Raw genomic sequence first — 17575 nt, forward strand, 5'->3', positions numbered from 1 at the left:
ACCGGAAGTTAAGTTAGGTCCACAAAAGCGCGCACGCGCAGTAACGTTTGTTTATGTTGATTCCGTTGAAATCGTCTATAGCCAATGCGTTATTGTCATTTTTGTTAATGTCATTTTGTTATTTAACAATTTCGACTCCAGTCGTTTTTTCCCCTACTTTTTAAGATCTGGCACTTGAGTGCTCTAAATAATGCCTTTTTTCGACTGAATATCTCTGTTAAACTCTTAATGGATGTCAACTGGATAGATGCATTTCATATTTTATTTAGTTCTTATTTTCATTTTATTTGTGTGTGTATATACAGCAACTATACATGATTGCCATTCATTGTAGATTAACTGTTGGCATGGACATAATCCTGGAGAATAGTGGGTGATGGTTGAGAGATTGTGTTGAATGTAAACAATTTTTTTTTTGTAATTCGTTGACAAAATAAACTGGCAATGTGAAAGTACAATTGGTAAAATTTCACGTTGAAAGGAATTCTGTCATTAACTACTCTTCCTCAAGTCATTTTTCAAATGCCTATATCAAGTTTTAGATATAACTTTACCCTTTACATCCTAGCTTTAATCCTAAAAGTTATATTTTACTAAAGGGGGAAAAATTGCATAACCCTGATCATAAGCATCCCTTCAAACCAATTCCAGTTGAACCTGAGGGAGGGCAGGAGTTGAGTAAATATTGGATGTAAAGAGAGCAACTCAGCATCCTTTAGCTGGCATGATGCCCTGTGTCAGATGATGAGTGTGTACTGTATGTGTGCTCTGATCGGGCCTTTTGGCGAAACCTTACCTTGTACGGCTCACCAAACAGATTAAATCCGGTAGAGAACAAGTCTTCATCTTGCTGCACTTCCTGTGTCCTTCGCTCCCACTCCTTCTTCTTCAGTGCCGAGCGGTCCTGCTCGTAATGACTGCGGGAAATGAGAGAGAAAGAACGATAGAGAGTAAGAGCATGATTCGAGTTGGCATGCGAGAAATCGACGGCAAAAACCCCTGCCTGTAAGAGATTCAAGGGAAGCCCTTATCTGTCTAATAGGCCCGAGCTGACACTAAGCAGATGAGGAAAGCGTGGCGGAGGAGATAAAGTAACTGGATTGGTGCACAGATGCTTTGCAGGAACAGACAGGAGACTGCCAGGAAGAAGCAGCTCTGTTTGAAACGCTGGAAGAAGGGCTGGAGCCTCGGGGAGCGTTTATTTAGATTTGGAGGACCTCATATGGCAATCAGTGTGGGGGATTGTTACAGGAAATTCAAGCTTGTTTTAAACAAAGGCAGATGTCATACTGCGGTAGTTGACAATCCCGAATTCAGTGTGTGGAGTAAATGATTTCACAAATGAAAACCCAAGCGACGCCCTCTGAGGGTCTCTGTCAGCCTCGTATTTTTCTTTACGTTCATTATAATGACGACTTTATCCGAGCGGCTCCCCAGCGCCTCTCCCAGGCCTCTTCTGAGTTATTTAACATCCGTAAATGACTTACTGTTTAACAAACGTCATCTATTAGCGAGGAAACAAACACGCGGGGTGCTAAACTGAGTGGGTGCGATGCTAGCTGTTGCTGGTTGGCCCCGGGGCCAGTGTTATAGACTGATAGTGGCTGATTAGGAGCCGTAGACTCGGTTCTATCTTTATCATAATGCAGAATGGCCTCAGGTTAATGCAGACCTCCCTCAGGAACAGACACACACCACTGCCGCTAGCTGTAGCATTAGCATCCGTCCCTGAGGAGGAACAACGGCGTGGTAGAAAAGGTGAATTTTTATTTGGCCGTTTTATTATGTACATGTACGAGGATGTCACAGTGCTTTGTTCGGTCATTCACTCGCTTCCTCAGTGAAGGATACACGGCATGCTTCAAAAAATATGCTGTCCCATAAAACAAATTAGTTTTGCTAACCACACTTTTCACTATCAAATTTAGGGTGAGGGATTTGAATGGCTGGAAGCCTGATTATCCCATAGAATGGTGGGATATAAAATATTAAAAATGAAAAAAAAAGTGAAATGTGTCTTTTGTTTTTATCTTGAAATTGCAACTTTGATTTTAGCACTTGCAAATATGTTGCTCCCTGGGATTTTTTTTTTTTTTTGTAATGTGTGTGCTAAAATATAATACCATAAGGAAAGTGAATTGCAGTTTCTCAGATTAAGAAATTAAAGTTAAATTGTGATAAAAAAAAAAGGTGAAGGTTTGCTGTGATGGTTTGAAAGGTTGTGATTATATGTCATTGGGACTTTATTATTATTATTAATAATAATAATGTTATTATTAGCATTATTATTTTAGTTTACAGATAAGTATTATAAATAATAGTGTTTTTTTATTAAAAAAATAAATAAATAATGAAGGGAAAATAGGCAAATATTTTGTGATTACATATCAATATACCAATAATAATAATAATAATTATTATTATTATTATTATTATTATTATTATTATTATATTGTAATATTGTTTAATATGGATATGTAGTAAAAAAAAAAAGAAAAATGCATAAACTTAATATCAGACACAAATGTCATTAAAACATCAAATAAATCAAAAGCAAAATGACAAATGAAAAGATTTCCATTAATATTAAATGTAAGCATTAACAATAACTGTAGCATCTATGTTTTTTTGTTCACGGTTAAAATTTTAAATGGTTGCCTCAATTTTATACAACACGCTCCAACAATATTTGCTATTCTAACTCATGACTTATCCTTTCAATTTTACAGTTTAAATACAAACATTATTTTGACTTTCCGCTGATAGAATCATCGCTTTCATCTAATGTCAACATTGCTAAAACCCAAGATACCTCAAACACATATTTCATCAAGCCCTGCTAATAGGACACTTTCCCAGAGCAACAGAGAGTCATCCAGCTCTTGGTGGTGATGGATAGCACAGCGAGACGGAGAACTGGAATCAGTCCGTCTTCAATCGGCCCTTGCGCACCTCGGAGTCCCGCGGCTTCAGCTACGGCGTTTAATCCATCACCAAATTATTCCAGAAGGCGGGAGATGAAACGGTGCGAGAAAAACGAGGCCTGGTCTGAGGGTGACAGGTGCTTCTTCTGAGGGGTCGAGGAAGAAATAAGTGACAAAGAAAAGTGGGAATAAACACAGCGACGAGAGATTGACGGTGCTTCCCAGGCCTTAATGACAGCAAGATGTCAGTTATCTTTATGTCAGCGTGCTGGGCACACATGACATAGCCACCTGACAGGACGATGAATCAAATTTACAGCTGTCAGTGGCAGAGCCTTCCAGGCACTTGGGTCCCCTGACACGGCATTACCCTCCAAATACAGAGCACTGCACTGGGCAGTGAGAGGGTGCTACAGACGATTAAGAAACTAAAGGAAGAACGCTAAGGTGCAAATAACCCCTAGTTATGACTGCAGCAGCGTGAGACTGGTTAACAGTCAGTGTGAAGACAATGGGCTCAATGTGTGAGCATGATTTCTACTAATAGTGGGGAAAGCAGCCTGTTTATGAAACACTAGTATGGTAAAGGTAATGCCTCAAATCAGTGGAGACACTAGGGCGGGGCTTGATGGTGCTATAGCCCAATCAGAAACTTGCTTAGCCCTGGTACAGTCCCCCCACCATTAACATTGAAAAATAAAATAGGTGGCCTATTCACAACTGATATTATGGGGGAGGGGTCAAGCAACACAAGTTATGCTGGTGAATGTCAGTCAATTCACTACAGAGAAAGTGAAAGTAAAGAAAAAATAATAATAAAATTGGACAGCGCATTCTAACACTGCATTAACCGCACATATTCTCTGAGTCAACGAGAGATGAAACTACTTCAACATATGCTAACAACATTATATAGCTGTCTTAAATTATTCCCTTAATATTTCCCTTGTGGTCCGTATACTTAAAAACATGAGAAGACACGTGTTTCTTGTTAAACAGGTGGTTTTTGAAAATCGTTGCACGAAATAAACCTTCATTTTCATTGATGACAGCAGTGTTAATAATTTAATTGCAGGTCTATAATATGTTGCATAAATTAATAGAAAAAAAAAACATTTTCAATGAGGAGTAAGCTAAGCCTTAATTAATTAAGCCTTAATTATTCTCACAGCATGTCATGCAGTAATGCGCTATGAAATGATTGTGGGGCAATAATTGTATATAATTGAATAATAAAAGTAACCTAATAATAATATTATTAATAATAATAATAATAATAATAATAATAATAATAATAATAATAAGCCTAATAATAAGAATAATTTAACAGGCCTACATTAATTCGAAATGCTAAATCCTCTTAATAGTGCAAATTTTATATGCTTTTGACAATATTTCTGGCTATTGTCGACACATGATACGACACATCTCAGCATCAGGAGCGCGTGCCCGTCTCTGTATGGAAATAGTTGTGAATAGTATGAATTGTTGGCACTTTATATATTGTAAAAAAAAAAAAAAACTGGTTAGATTGTACCATGTTTTCCTGGCAGTCGGTATTGCTGTAAATAAAAACAATCAATTTAATTAGCACCCCTCTCTGAACTGTTAAGGCCCTCCTTAACACCTACAACAAAAAACATCCTGCCTCAAATAAATTATAAAATGTACAGTAACACTTTATTTTAAGGTGTCCTTGTTACACACATTACATGTGCTTACTATTATAATAACAATAAATTATGCTTAATTACATAGAAGTAACCCTAAGCCAAACCCTAACCATATATAAGTACATGTAGTTAATTAATATTACTCAGTACTTAAAGTTTCTAATTACACTGTAACAATGACACAAAATAAAAGTGTGACCAAATGTACTTTCAGGGCTGTCAAAACTTAACATATGAATTTAAGATATTAACATTTAAATTCTCCAAACAAGTTACTAATATTATAACTATTTTGTAATGTGACTACTATTGCTGTTGGTTGTGCTACTTTATAATATATATACATATACATATATATATATATATATATATATATATATATATATATATATATATATATATATATATATATATATATATAGTTATAAAAATGCTATTTCATAATATGACACACATTTTTACTGAAAAAAATGTATATTGTTTGACATTTTTAATTACAAAGTGTAACTGTACAAAATGATAAACAATTTTCTATAGCACAATGGCAATATACAAACATATTTTTCTTGCATGTGGGTTTATGAAAGCATATCTACAGTCAAGAAGGCTGTTAAGTGTGTGTTCAGTTTAGTCTGGTTTTGTTCTAGGTTTTTCTTGTTTGTTCTAGTCTCTAGACTAGTGGTTTGTTCCATTGGTTTGGAATTGATTAGATTAGCGTCTGCACCTGTTTGAATTGTTTGTTTCACTGTATTTAAGTCCTGTGTTTTCTTCGGTTCCTGTGTCCTGTTTCAGACTGTGTAAATACATCTAAATTGCTGCACTTAGATAGAAATACAAACTATGTTTCAAACTATAACAGCATCTCAATAATATTAAAATAACACTGGCCAGATTATCATAGAGCGAATCGGCCAATCTCTGAAAACACACTGAAGACATGATTTAATCTCCTCTTTCGTAATGTTTGTTTTGCTTGATTTGTGTACAGTCGATCGTTTTCGGAGGAGGCACTGCCCACCTTCCTTCCTCAGAGAACACACCAGCGGTATATTCAGACTTCACATAAACACATTACCAAAATTTCTCTGGGCCATATATTTAGTTTTATGGGTGCGTTGAAGACACATCGTATGTTAAACAGCGGCGGCCAGACGCTTTATTACGCTGCTGATATTGTTGGTGGCATGATTATGTTCTGGAATATGTGGCATTGGCAGTTTTCTCCCTCCATTCTTTCGTACTCCACCTCTCCTCTGCCTCTTCCCTACACCGCCAATGAAGGAGGGAAATGAACAGCGATATCCATGGAAAAGCGAATGAATTTAATCTAAGCTGAGGTTTGCTGCATTTGAAAGATAACCAAATAGAGCGCCTGCATCCCCCCCCCCCCCCTCCGCAGCCCCCGGTGAAAGCCTCCCATTGAGAAATAATGTAATAAACAGCCGACGAGTGCCACTGTTATTAGAACGAAGCAGCCGCCACAACAGTGGGCCTGATTTCTGATTTAAGCGGCAATTATTAATTTGAAGCATGGGCTAATTAAAACTACCGCTAAGCGTTTAGCCTCTTTTGTTACAATTATTTTGGAGGATTGTAATTATGGAAGGAGCTGCTTATCTCACACATTAAGGCAGTGACAGAAGAGGTGGCGATCTCCTCTCATTTATTTCCTGATACGGCAGCGCTCGGAAGAGATTGATGTGAGAAAGATAGCAGGCGTTTGTCAGGAGGAAGCTGGGGGTCGTCTGGTGGGACAGTTTAGCCCGAGGGAAAACCGAGCTCATTTCGGGGACACTCGTTTCTTCATCGTTCAGTTTTTTTCTTCTTTCTGTTTCCTCCACTGCATTTTGCACAGTTTTTGTGAATATGCTTTCCTTGACTACAAAAAGCATGCAGTATATGTACCAAAATGACAACATTGACAAAACTATATTGTGATTCTTTTCTTTATCAAAATATTTAATATAGATATATCAGCACGTACGCAATTGTTCAAAAGTTTGAGGTCAGTGAGATTTTTTTAAATATATTTCATACTAGGGGTTATATTATCTCTTATGTTCACCAAGGCTGTATTTATTTAGTTAAAATACAGCAAAAACAGTAATAGTGTGAATTATCTGTACAATTTAAAATATTATACAGATAATGTTTCCATTTGAATACATTTAAAAAGGTAATTTATAGCTGTGATGGTAAGGCTGAAAATCATATGCTGATTTTCTCACTTGATAAATATTTTAATTATCATGAATATTGGATGGTTTGTTTATGTTATGTTATGTTATGCTTTGTTGTTATGTTATGTTATGTTATGCTTTGTTGTTATGTTATGTTATGTTATGTTATGTTATGTTATGCTTTGTTGTTATGTTATGTTATGTTATGCTTTGTTGTTATGTTATGTTATGTTATGCTTTGTTGTTATGTTATGTTATGTTATGCTTTGTTGTTATGTTATGTTATGTTATGCTTTGTTGTTATGTTATGTTATGTTATGCTTTGTTGTTATGTTATGTTATGTTATGTTATGTTATGCTTTGTTGTTATGTTATGTTATGTTATGCTTTGTTGTTATGTTATGTTATGTTATGTTATGTTATGTTATGTTATGCTTTGTTGTTATGTTATGTTATGTTATGCTTTGTTGTTATGTTATGTTATGTTATGCTTTGTTGTTATGTTATGTTATGTTATGCTTTGTTGTTATGTTATGTTATGTTATGTTATGTTATGTTATGCTTTGTTGTTATGTTATGTTATGTTATGCTTTGTTGTTATGTTATGTTATGTTTTGTTACTGTATGTTATGTTATGTTTTGTTACTGTATGTTATGTTATGTTATGTTATGTTATGTTAATGTATGTTTTGTTTTGTTTTGTTATGTTATGCTTTGTTGTTATGTTATGTCATGTTTTGTTACTGTATGTTATGTTATGTTATGTTATGTTGTGCTACGTTATTATAATCATTGATATTATTATTAATAATAATATTAATACTCATGATTCTTTGATGAATAGAAAGTTCATAGATTTTTTTTAAACAGATTGTTTTGTTACATTTGAAATGTTGTTGCTGTCATTTTGCAACAATTTAATGTGTTGTCGCTCATTAAAAGCATTGATATAATAAATAAACATATAAAAATAATTATTACTGACCCCGATCTTTTGAACGGTACTGTTCTTACATTTTTTCTTCAAAATATTTTTGTTCATTATTGTAACCACACAATCATTGTTGCTAAATAAATAGTAAATAAAAAATAGTAAATAGCAATAGTAACAGAAACATGTCCACCCTCAGACGCGTTGGAGAGACCAATTCAAAAACGAGCTAAATTTAGCATTCCGTCAGTCAATTCCCCTCGAGCTGCAGAGCGAGCTCAAATGAGCAGCGGGGCAGAGCCGCGTCTTCAGGACGGCGAGGCAGCGGTGGCGAGTAAAGGACTCTCGCAGATTAATGAGCAGCGCTGACAGTAATTGCTAGGTGCCAGGTTATCACACTGACCACTGACACCACTTCCCCTCAGGACTCTCTCCATTTCCTCAAGGAGGCCATTGTCTGCACTCACATTAGCAGTGGCTCAGCAGCATTCCACACAGTGGAGGCTAAAACACACTTCACCACTGTCACTGACTTTTGATGCCTCTCTTCCTTCAGGGCAGAGCTGATTAGAAATAGACGTGATCCTCAATGTTTTAAAAGCACTAAAACATTTTCACAATTCACAGACACACAGGAACTAATTTGATATGATTTATCCAGAAATGTGCACATCTGATTTAAACTTAAATGTTAATTAATTATATATATATATATATATATATATATATATATATATATATATATATATATATATATATATATATATATATATATATATATGTAAAATAATAATAATTTGGAAACACAATGATAATAATGTCATGTTATGTTATGTTATAATAAAATGATTTATTATTATTGCAGTTATACTTTACTATATTATAGTATTGCATATAGTATGGTATTTACTACATTAAAGTATTACATTACTATTATTATTATTATTATTATTATTATTATTATTATATGCATTGCTTACTGCTATTGCTATTGAAATCATAAATTTTTGTATTACAGTAAATGTTACAGTGATAAGTTGTATTATTATTATGATTATATTACCATCATCAACACCATCATCATCGTTATTATTATTAAACAACAACATTTGTTAATAATAATAAATAATAATAATAATAATAATAATAATAATAATAATAATAATAATAATAATAATAATAATATTATTATTATTATTCAGATGTATGTGATAATACCACTAGTACTACTACTACTACTACTACTAATAATAATAATAATAATAATAATAATAATAATAATAATAATAATAATTATTATTATTATTATTATTATTACATAATCATCATCAATTAGTGCCATTTTCTATATTTCTATGTTTTTTGATGGACCATCTAGCACATCCTTAAGTTTTAAAACCCATGAACATCATCGCATAGATCAAAAAATCATATGCGACTGCATAAAACGCCCTGCTTCAGACTCCCTCCAGTGAACGATGAAAGAATCTAAACGTCTCAGTGATCTATAATAAATATAACCTTTCATTTTTTTTTTAATTGCCTCATTTGTTTAATTGCCTTTGTCACGCAGCCTTGTGCTGTTTCTAATTCACTCCACCTTCTTCGTTTTTTTTTTTTTTTTTTCGTTTTTTTTTCTGGGTGCTTGTAACTCGCAAAGCAAGGCATCAGTCATTAACTGCGTCCACCAATTAGAAAACATGTCTGGAGTCTGAAATGTCATGTCATGAATATTGCAGGAGGAGCTCCGTAACATTCCCAGAATTTGACCCAATTTAGCAAACAGACGTGGGCGTGCACTGGAACATCAGAGCGGTGTCCACAAACAGCCACGGCGGGGATTTACACCCGAGTCAAACACCCAGCACCTGCGCCACCAAACCCGCCAAACAAATGCCAATTTTCCATATCATCAAACTGTAAAAACTGATCCGAGCGCAGTAATAGTCAGAGACGCTGAGCGCATTCAGCAGACTGCGTAATCGAGAGAGGAAATTATGGCAGCTGCACGTCGATTATCCCTTAATGGGCACCGACTTCAAATTAATGTCTTCTTCATGTTCCATATTTCACATTCATATTGAGAGGAATTTACCACAATTATGGTGTAATTGCAGATCTGCGGCTGAAGTTAACAGCATAGAGGGTGCGTTTAAGAACGAGAGAGAGTCGCTCTCGAGTTGAAACCTGAAAGCTGGGATTGGCCTTCCACGTGGTTTGGTGACAAATGCATCAGTGAGTTGAATGTGAGGTTGAAACAGCAACAAAATAACACATAAACAAACAACTTCAACAGTCCACGGGATCTCTCCTCTATTATCTCTGGCTTTGAAGCTCAGCTGTCAGACGGAACCTGGTTTCCAGACACTTTTTAACCCCTGGCCTGTAATTATGCAGATTCAGCTCTCGGCTGCAGTGGAGGACAGAAGGAGAGATGGAGAGGCTGATGAAGTGGAGGAAGAGGCCGTCAGGGCCGTGAAGGGCTACATATGAGGCATGTTCATCTGTGACGTCTGGCTGATAACCTAAACTGAACATCCCAGTTCAACCCAGAGGAGATTCAAACACTTCTCACTAAACCCGTCGAGGAATGTCTGGCTCATATTTCACAAAACACACAAACAAAGATGTAACTAAGTCAAGTTTATATAATGAGCAACAGAAGGAGAGAGAGAGAGAAGGGGGTGGGGGTACATTAATAATAATAATAATAACCAAAATAAAATATATATATATATATATATATATATATATAGTAAGTATTGTAATTGTTCTGTTTAATTGGACATTTTTTTTTTTTTGCATTACAGTATTTTTTTTTTTTTTTACAGTAATGAAAATCTAAAATAACAATTAACAAATATTCATATTAATAATTTGGGAAGAAAATAAATAATATTCAAATAATACATAATCATGTTATAGTATTATACAAATATTTTAAAACTTATAAATAAAACTTATATAACAATGCTTTTAGAATTATATGTATTATATTAATTATAAAATTATATTCATATTAATTATATTATTTATATTGAGCATATACATGTAAAACTAATAATATATTATAGTATTTATAATATAATATAGTAATAAATACATTTACGAAATAATAGATAGATACATAGATAGATAGATAGATAGATAGATAGATAGATAGATAGATAGATAGATAGATAGATAGATGATAGATAGATAGATAGATAGATAGATAGATAGATAGATATTATACACACACTCTCTATTTGTTAATATATATATATATATATATATATATATATATATATATATATATATATATATATATATATATATATATATATATATATGATAAAATATAAATAAATACATTCATAAATAATATTGACTTTGAAAATATGAAATAAGTGAAATTATTTTTCATATGATAGCACTATGTATAGCAAATAACATTATAGATTTCTGGATCTCAGTTATCAGTTTCATTTGTCTTGTGAGTATAAACAAGCCATAACTCTTTTTATGATACATTTTATATTGAAACAGCTGAAAAGGGTTACAAAACCAACCTGTGAACACCGGCTGGCTCAGACACAACTGTAAGAATGGTGAGCATCAAAGATTAAAACATGAAAACAAATGGAGCAGATTTCAGAAATCTTTACGCTTTAATTTTCTATTCCTTTGAACTCGTTTCGGCATTCGTTAATCAGCAGCCGGTTCTAAACATTCCCCTCAGAGGCTGGGGTGTTTTTCACTCACAAAAACAGCCGAACACCAAACAACAACTTCCCATCATTGACCGGCAGCCTGACGCCGCTTTCTGCTCGAAAGCTGTTAATTGCTGCATAATTTCAAAGCGAATCCACCTGAAGAGATCTCAGGGTCCACTAGCTTGTCTTTAATCATGCTCTGTTCAATCCTGCATGCCAATGAATTTGTCACTAATAGACTGCAAATTACATTGACTTCACTGGAGACGTAATTACTTTTAATGTTTTCAATGAGAGACGCTTCGGTTTAGCAGGAATAGTAGTGCAGCTGTCAATGTGGGCAAGAATTACAACTGTCAAGAAAGGTCTCGGTCACATTTAAATCGAAAGGACATTTATATTTAAACTTTTGTAAGAAATTCATTGAAATAAATATATAAGTATGTATTAAACTGACAGTAAAACATATTGCAAAAGATTAAGATAATTTTAAACATTCAATTCATTAAAGAATCACAGGTTTCCACAAAACATGATAAACAACAACTTGTTTCAATATTGATAAAAATGAGTAATGTTTGTTCAGGAGCAATTCAGTATATTAGAAATATTTCTAACAAGATATGTCTGAGACCTGAGTAATGATGATGAACATTCAGCTCTGACTAACAGGAATAAATCGCATTTTAAAGTATATAAAAAGAAAAGAAAACAAAAAACCCAGGTATTTTAAATTCTAAAAAAATATTTTATGTATACATATGACTTTTAGGAGTCTTTTACTTTTTTTAGCTCTTTAGTTAACTTGCTCATTAGTCATTATTAGTTAACTCCCTTCACCGGTTTTCCCCTCATCAGCTGCCTTATTTAAAGTCTCCATTCTGTTCAGTTGTTTGTCGTTTTTTTTTTTTTTCATGTTCTGACTACCCTGAGTTAGTCTTGCCTATATTCACGTGGGTTATAAGATTAAAGACTTTCTTTATGGATCATTCTTCTTCATCTTCTTTGCTTTCCTTGGAGAAACTGTAACTGAATAACCAACGATGAAGCTTGAATTGGTCCCAATTAACGTAGCCCCGAAGGGCAGTGTTCCTAGTGACGGGGGATATGGCTGTGGAGATTGGGGGGGCTAAGGAAAAACCGGCCCATTGTGCCACCACTGAGGGCGAGCAAGAACTGGACTTGGGAGATTTAATAGACTGGAATGCATAGATACAAATATGTCCATCATCTGTGCTATCATTCTGGCAAGAACTCCCACCTAACCTCCTAGTCCCGCCTCCTCCGATCAATCTGTTTTCTTCATCAAAGCTAATTCTGCTGGATCCTATCAGCCCCTCTGCTCACTCTCAGCCCACCATCTGTGGTGTGGGTCTGCCCATCTCCAGCTCCACTGGTGTTGAGTCTGGAGGATCCCTCGACTCCGCCTCTAGCCTCCAAGGCCCAGACTCCGCCTCAGTCCTGCGAGTCAGTGGCTCCACCATGGCTTCCAGCTCCCTCATCTTCACCGGAGCACATCAGTCCATAAGCTCCACCGGGATCCCTTGTCCCTCCAGTTCCGCCTTGGTCAGTCGTCTCCCTACCTTCACCTTAGGACTGCCCTCCTCTGGTTGCGCCTCATTCCTTTGTCCCTCTGGCTCCGTTGGTCTCCTCCTTTCCTCCAGCTCCACCTCAGTCCTCTGTCACTCAGGCTCCGCCGCGGTCTTCTGGATCTCTCCCTACACACGGTTGTCGAAGCCACCTACTCTGCATTGGCCCTCTGGAACCTTAACTTTGCCCTGGCCCGCCGGCTCTCCGTCTCTCACTCTGCCATAGGCTCAACCACCATCAGCCCCCTAGAGGCATCAGCCCTTCCTCCATCATGGTTCCTCCCTCCGTTGGCTTCATTGGCGGCCACCATCATGGCTGCAGTCTGGGTCCTCTCTGGCTCTTCCTACTTCAGCTCCCTACTGTTGTCTTCCTGGCTCCTCCAACGGTCTCCTCCGCCCTGGTACATTCGGTCTCGATAATGGCTCTTCCCTCCATCTTCACCACCTGGGTCTTTAGCCAGCCCTCTGCTGGTCCTCCATCCTCCTCCCACACTGCCTTCCTTGGATCGTTCTACTACGGTGCGAGGTTGCACCTTCCGGGGAGGAAGAGTACTGTTAGGTACTGATCTCTTTCCTGTTTTTCCTTCTATGGTTTTGCTCCTGTTTGCTTTAGTGCTTTAATTAATTTGCTCGTTAGTCATTCGTTAACTCCCTTCATCTGTTTTCCCATCATTAGCTGCCTTCCTCTTGATTGTGATTCTTGATTCTGTTAAGTTGATTATCGGTTATTGTTTCATGTTATGACTACCCTGAGTTATTTTATTGCCAGTATTTATTATTTATTGCTTTCTTTGTAGATTTTTCCTTTTTCTCCTTCCTTGGAGAGACTGTAACAGTGACACTGAGGACTGGAATAATAATTCTGAAAATACAGCTTCGTTGCACAGAAATAAATTAAGTATATTTAAACACAAAACAGTTATTATAAATTGTAATTTTCCAAAAATATAATTTTGGAATCAAATTAATGCCGCTTTGAGTATAATAGACTTAAACAAAAAGAAACAATCAAAATCCTACTGATCCCAAACTTTTGAATGGCAGTGTATATCCTTTGATTCATCCACATGTAAGTATTTAATATGGATGATATTATATATGATTCTTCAGCAAGCTTGAGCCCAAGTGTTTCAGGAAAGCTCTTTGTGGAGCAGTCATGTGCTGTCAGTAGATACAAAAGCTGTTGTCTGTCCACCTGTGGGAGGCGTGACGCTCAAAGACGATCGCTAATTACACGCTAACCTGACATGGCTGGACAAGAAATGTGACAGGAACAGAAGCTGGGCAATTAACTATTTTATCACCCCAGTTTTATGAATTTCCCATTTGTCAGAGTAATTGGTGTATGGCTCCACACGTCTCTCTCTTACTCTCTCTTCTCTCTTACACTCATGAAACGTCTATTTTCAGAAAACAATACTTATTCCAGGATCTAATATATGTCATCTCTTGGCTTGGGTCCTGGTTTCTGTGTTACATATGTCACGTTTGAGCACAAAACGTTTTTCTGGCAGCTTGCTCGAGTTGAAATGTATGTTGTCTCTCTGGTGGGTGGAGGTTTTCACCTCTGTTATGCTGACACGGACGTTGGCATCCCCACATGTAAATAAACACGTCTGTCAAAGCTGCTGAAAACAAATGTGGTTTTAGTCACGTCTAGACAACCGCGATGACTTCATAAGCCATATTCTTCCACACGTGTCTAGTGGAGCAGGAGTTGGTCTGGCAGGGGAAACATCTAATACTTTTCCTCAGTTTATGTTGTCCACTGCTGCGGAAGTTTCATCGCTTGACGATAAAAACACGTCCTAATCTCTGGACAAAGATCTGCTGATATCAGATGATATGTATTTATTACGATAATGATGATATGTGTTTATCACTGGGCAGCCGTGGCATAATGGTTAGAAAGTCGGACTTGTAACCTGAAGGTCGCAGGTTCAAGTCTCAGTGCCAGCAGGAGTTGTAGGTAGGGCTTTCTTCCGCCCTCAATAGCCATGGCTGAAGAGCCCTTGAGCAAGACACTGAACCCCCAGTTGCTCCCCAGGTGCTGGAACAAATAGCTGCCCACTGCTCCGGGTGTGTGTTCATGGTGTTTGTGTTCCCTACTCACAGCTGTGTGTGCTCTTGGATGGGTTAAATGCAGAGCACTAATTCTGAGTATGGGTTACCATATTTGGCAAATGCCACGACTTTCATTTCACTCTAATGATTGTTTTTTTTTTTTTTTTTTTTTTAACTAAGACTGTCAGTCAATTAAAAAAATAATTTATATGATGTGCTCATTTATTCAGGGGGAAAAAAAGATTAAACACATACATTTTTTATTGCATTTTTAAATAAGTAAACAAACAACAAAATCAATGCACCATCCTAAATTACAGACATATCTCATTTTGCTATGGTTAATACCGGATAATACCCTTTTAATAACTGATTTCAAGATATCTAAAATTGTGGCTAATAAAACTTTATTTTACTTTTATATATTATCTATTACTTTATATATTCAATTCACCAGAAATTATAATAATAAAAATGTATTAAATATATAAATATTAAATGTATATAAAATCATATTTTATTTGGCATGCCATCACATGAATAAATTACATTTTTAAAATAGTAGAAAGCAGTTATTTTAAATTGTAATAAATTGTCATTATAATACTGTTATATTATAATAAGTGTATTCTTGTTCTCATATTATTTAAACACTATATTATATAACTTAATGACACTGAATAAGATGCACCAAAAACTGGTGACAGAACCCATCAGAAAAAAATGTGACTCAAAATGTCACAATTCAAATGAATACTTAAACTGATAGAATGAGCATGTATATATAATAGAACAGACTTTTATTGACTTCTAAAAGTCAAAGTCTAAATGTGTTTGTGATCTTAAAAATAAATACATTAATAAATTAATAATAATAATAAATAAATAAATAAATAAATAAATAAATAAATAAATAAAAATCCAATCGCAAAAATGTAAAACAAAAGTCTGATCGCATCTGTATGTAAGACACAAAGAAAAGGAAAGTTCAATCTGGATGTGCAGAGAGAAGTGAAGTGTGTGTGTGTGTGTGAGAGAGAGAGAGAGGGACACTAGTGGGTTCAGTGAGACGAGTGTCTTTGATCTCTGATTCCAGTGCACAGAGCACGGAAATGAAACCCCAGGCCCTTCCAGCCCCATTTCTGTTATGTGGGCAAAATAAAGCAAGAACCAATTTCAAATTAACTTCAAAAATAATGAACTTCTGGGACCCTTGCAATTCACACATGCAAAGTTCGTCCCTGATTGCTTTCAGTTGCAGGAATCATTACATTGCCTCAAATTTCATTTCATCACATTGTTGATTTAATTATTTGATTTAGGCTAGACATGCTAAAAAAATACGTTCAATTACAAAACGAGAAGCACTTGATGTGGCTAAGACACAGTTGAGGTGGAATTTAAATAAAAAAAATACCATCATCAATTTAATAAACTTTGGAAATAATAGCAAATATATAAGATTGCATCATTTGGAAGTTTTTCTTTTTTTAACTTTTTCTTTTTTTCCGCATAAAAGAAGATCTTCTTTAACATTGCACCGTGCTATCCACTGAATTCCCTGAATCCCAACATCCTCAATCCTAGCAAAAACCATTTGTGTTCCATCTCACCAAAAATGCCCAGTATCTCAAGTCCAGCAATAGCAGAATGAGTTCAGAAAAACTGAATTATTATTATTATTATTTTTTTTTTCTAAATGCATGAAGCAGTTCTGAGTAACTTCAACACTTTTCAAACAGTTCCCATGGTGATATGGCACCTGTGGGCTGCAGGCTAATCTGTGAATTCTGGGGTGTGAAAGTTTTATTCCTGTCTCCTCACACACAGCCCATTCATATCAGACCATTTATTAGTTGTGCTAAATGAGGATTTACAGGTATACCGTATATGACCAATAAAAGTCCGCAAACCAGAGGAGGTTTGTATTATATTTCAGCTTCAAAACTCAATAAATGATACAATGTTTTCATCTGACAGTCAGAAACAAGACAAAAGCACCACTGCCTGCCAGCAGAGATCAGAAAACAGCAGCAGTTAAAGGATTTTATCTCGCTTTCCTCTCACTTACACTGTAATAATGTTAATTTCATTACGCCGGCTCAAGACTCATTGAAATCCCAACCGGTAAAACAGGAATAAAAGGCTTATTACTTATATATTTTTGTCTGATTCATATGCCATTGAGTACATCGAGGGCTGGTGCTTATGTTGCATGTCAGCAGAAATGTCAACTAATGCTGTATTGCTACAACATTATGACTGTGCTGTTTTAAAATATTACTTTTTTATATAATAGTATTTTTTATTATTATTATTGTATTTTTTTATTCTTAAAGCTTTTTAGAAATTCCCTCTCTCTCTATATATGTTTGTTTTTGTGAAAAGTGGGGACATCTCATAGGCGTAATGGTTTTTAACACTTAATAAACAATTGTACTCCAGCTAGTCCAAAATGCAGCAGCTGGAGTTCTTACTAGAACCAGGAAATAGGACCATATTAGCCCGGTCCTGTCCAC

At 35.6% G+C, this 17575-nt stretch overlaps 1 protein-coding gene across 1 annotated transcript in view; it reads right to left on the bottom strand.

Annotated features, from left to right (window-relative positions):
- The window catches only part of LOC127971119 (AF4/FMR2 family member 2-like), a 199479-nt gene that overhangs the window by 145615 nt on the left and 36289 nt on the right, over positions 1-17575 (bottom strand). The window contains exon 2 of the mRNA XM_052573934.1: positions 797-917. Within this exon, the coding sequence (XP_052429894.1) occupies positions 797-917 (121 nt within the window). The remainder of the gene's footprint in view (positions 1-796; positions 918-17575) is intronic.

The sequence above is a fragment of the Carassius gibelio genome, chromosome B14 (assembly GCF_023724105.1).
Source record: "Carassius gibelio isolate Cgi1373 ecotype wild population from Czech Republic chromosome B14, carGib1.2-hapl.c, whole genome shotgun sequence".
In the NCBI taxonomy this organism is placed as follows: domain Eukaryota; kingdom Metazoa; phylum Chordata; class Actinopteri; order Cypriniformes; family Cyprinidae; genus Carassius; species Carassius gibelio.